At 34.0% G+C, this 2,500-nt stretch overlaps 1 protein-coding gene and 1 long non-coding RNA gene across 4 annotated transcripts in view; one reads left to right on the top strand and one right to left on the bottom strand.

The window, feature by feature from the left end:
- The window catches only part of LOC122267200 (uncharacterized), a 31,429-nt gene that overhangs the window by 1,383 nt on the left and 27,546 nt on the right, over window positions 1-2,500 (bottom strand). Inside the window, exon 15 of one of the 3 annotated variants that reach the window (XR_015191274.1) lies at window positions 1-651. This exon is cut by the window's left edge and continues 1,383 nt beyond it. Coding sequence is in view for 2 of the 3 variants with exons in the window: in XM_043037227.2 (XP_042893161.2) it covers window positions 602-651 (50 nt within the window). In the remaining variant the exon portion in view is untranslated. The remainder of the gene's footprint in view (window positions 652-2,500) is intronic. The other 2 variants (XM_043037227.2, XM_043037226.2) reach the window with 2 other exon arrangements.
- Window positions 279-1,025, top strand: LOC147471337 (uncharacterized). The gene is made up of 2 exons (XR_015191275.1): window positions 279-317; window positions 375-1,025. It is a non-coding gene; the product is annotated as an uncharacterized LOC147471337 (long non-coding RNA).

Here is a 2,500-nt window from a genome sequence, read left to right as displayed (position 1 = left end):
AGGAGGTGGAGGAGGTTAAGGAAGAGGAAGAACAGGAGGAGGTGGAGGAAGAAGAAAAGGAGGAAGATGAAGAACAGGAGGATGAGGAAGAAAAGGAGGAAAAGGAGAAGAAATAGGAATAGGTAAAGGAAAAGGAACAGGAAGATGAAGCAGAGGAATTGAATGAGGAGGAGGAGGAATTGAATGAGGAGGAGGAGGAATTGAATGAGGAGGTGGAGGAATTGAATGAGGAGGAGGAGGAATTGAATGAGGAGGTGGAGGAATTGAATGAGGAGGAGGAGGAATTGAATGAGGAGGTGGAGGAATTGAATGAGGAGGTGGAGGAATTGAATGAGGAGGAGGAGGAATTGAAGGAGGAGGAGGAGGAATTGAAGGAGGAGGTGGAGGATTTGAAGGAGGAGGTGGAGAAAGAAAAGGAGGAGGAGGAAAAGATGGAGGGAGAGAATAAGGTAGATGAAGAGAGGAGGTACTTTATGCATAGAAAAGTCGACATCATTATTATTTCATGTTTCACTATAATCAGGATCTTTTCTATTATGTCTATTTCTTCATCTATTTTCACTTGAACATTCCAGGCCTCCAAGGATCATGAAGCTCCTCCTTAAAACCAAGGACCGTCAGGGCAGCCATTTGCCCAATGCCCGCGTCGACCTGCCAAAGAAGGGAAATCTGAGTTTGGCTTCCCACATTATTGCTAAAGACACATTATTATCCAAGAGATCACAGGAAACTGAATAGTACTAAGATGGAACAGTGCAGTTTATCTGAAATTCAGAAAGCAAAACAAAAATGAAAACAAATAAAATCATATACATAAATGTACATTTGGAGAAATTAAGATGCCCTCCATTTGCATGAACTATTTCACTGACCTGAGGAAAAAACACTATGGTATATTACCCAAAGTTAAAAAAAAAAAGGATAATGTTAAAATAAATGAAATTATGCCTCAGATGTATAGAGGATAATTTCATTTATGTATCTTCAATATTTATCCTTTATGCCACACTTTATATCAACTTAAATAGAGTAATCTAAAATGACTTGAGGAAAAGGTGAAAAGGTAAAAATAATAATAATAATAATAAAAAAAAAAAAAAAACATATTAAAAGAAATTAAATTATGCCTCAGATGTACAGAGGATAATTTAATTTATGTATCTTTTAATATCCATCTTTTACACACTTTATATTAACTTACATAGAGTAATCTAAAAATAAAAATAATAATAATAATAACAATCATAAGTAAACACAAAAGAGATGTAGCCTCTCTCACCCAATTACAAATTTAGAATATTGCAAAAAGAAAGCTGCTAAATCATATAATTTTTTATTCTGAAAGAAGTACCTACATGAATGGAAGCTTAATATCCTAACACATTAACCCTATGACGACGGTGCGTCACACTCATGTGACACAGCCAAACTCCCGATGCCGGGGCATCATGCCAGTGTGACGATTTCAATGCAATATTGCAATCGCCCGGCATAGGGGTCTTCGCGTAGCGAGTGCCCCGTCGGGAAAGGGTTAAGATTCTATCAGATGAATACTCACTCTATTACCTATTAAAGAGGACTATCCCACAAGAGGGGGGAAGGGGTGAAATTTGAAATGGGATAAAAAGAAAGAAAAAAAAAAGTTAAGGCTTGTTTGCAATTCATATTAGTCTGAAGTCCAATGAATGGAAATAATCGAACTATGGTTACTGATGTTCAGCCTTCCAAGACAGGCCATATCTTAGGAAGTGAGAATTTTCTATCCTTTTCTAGACTTGTGGTATGAAATAAGAGTCTACATATGATACATTAGCAAAGTGATACTAATTAGTATTTGGTATAATAGATCATCATAACTGAGGGAATAAAATAGCTTGTAATAAAGAAAAAAAAAAAAAAAAAAATGCAGTACAAAAGTGATTCCACACCCATGAAAATGCCTGAGTTACTGTTCTTCATCTTGCTCTCACAATTGTTCAAAGAGTAACTGTAATATTGCCAAACAATAAAAAGCATAATCTAGATAGCTGAATGAAGTTTTCAAACCAAGTTACATTTTATACATTTATAAATAAAAAGAGATCGAAAATTAAGAAACCATGACACATGACATTGGAAAAACAATCAAAATGCACAATAATTATATAATTAATTTCTTCTTTATATCACTCCTTATTTTTTGTTAAATAATCCTTCTTGGATATCTTTTTTACACAAAATTTACATGTATGTACATAACACATGTATAAGTCTAACTGAGTAGATGCATACAGACAGATGATATGTTTTCTTATCTATGGGGAGGGAGGATTTAGCCATTTGTTTTTCAATATTACATATACAGAACTTATTAAAGCTTTTTGCAATCAACTGTAATATACAGGTAAACTATTGAAACTTCTTATGTTATTTACACCTTTTTAGATACTGTAAATTACTGAAAGTTACTGTAATTTACAATAAAGAAATAATCTAAATATAGATCCAGACTATTTTTGTC

Source organism: Penaeus japonicus, unplaced genomic scaffold (genome assembly GCF_977035675.1).
Source record: "Penaeus japonicus unplaced genomic scaffold, GWHDUDI00000001_assembly GWHDUDI00000009, whole genome shotgun sequence".
NCBI classification, from domain to species: Eukaryota; Metazoa; Arthropoda; class Malacostraca; order Decapoda; family Penaeidae; genus Penaeus; species Penaeus japonicus.
The sequence above is the reverse complement of the archived record's forward strand: the minus strand, read 5'-3'. Positions and strand labels throughout refer to the sequence as shown.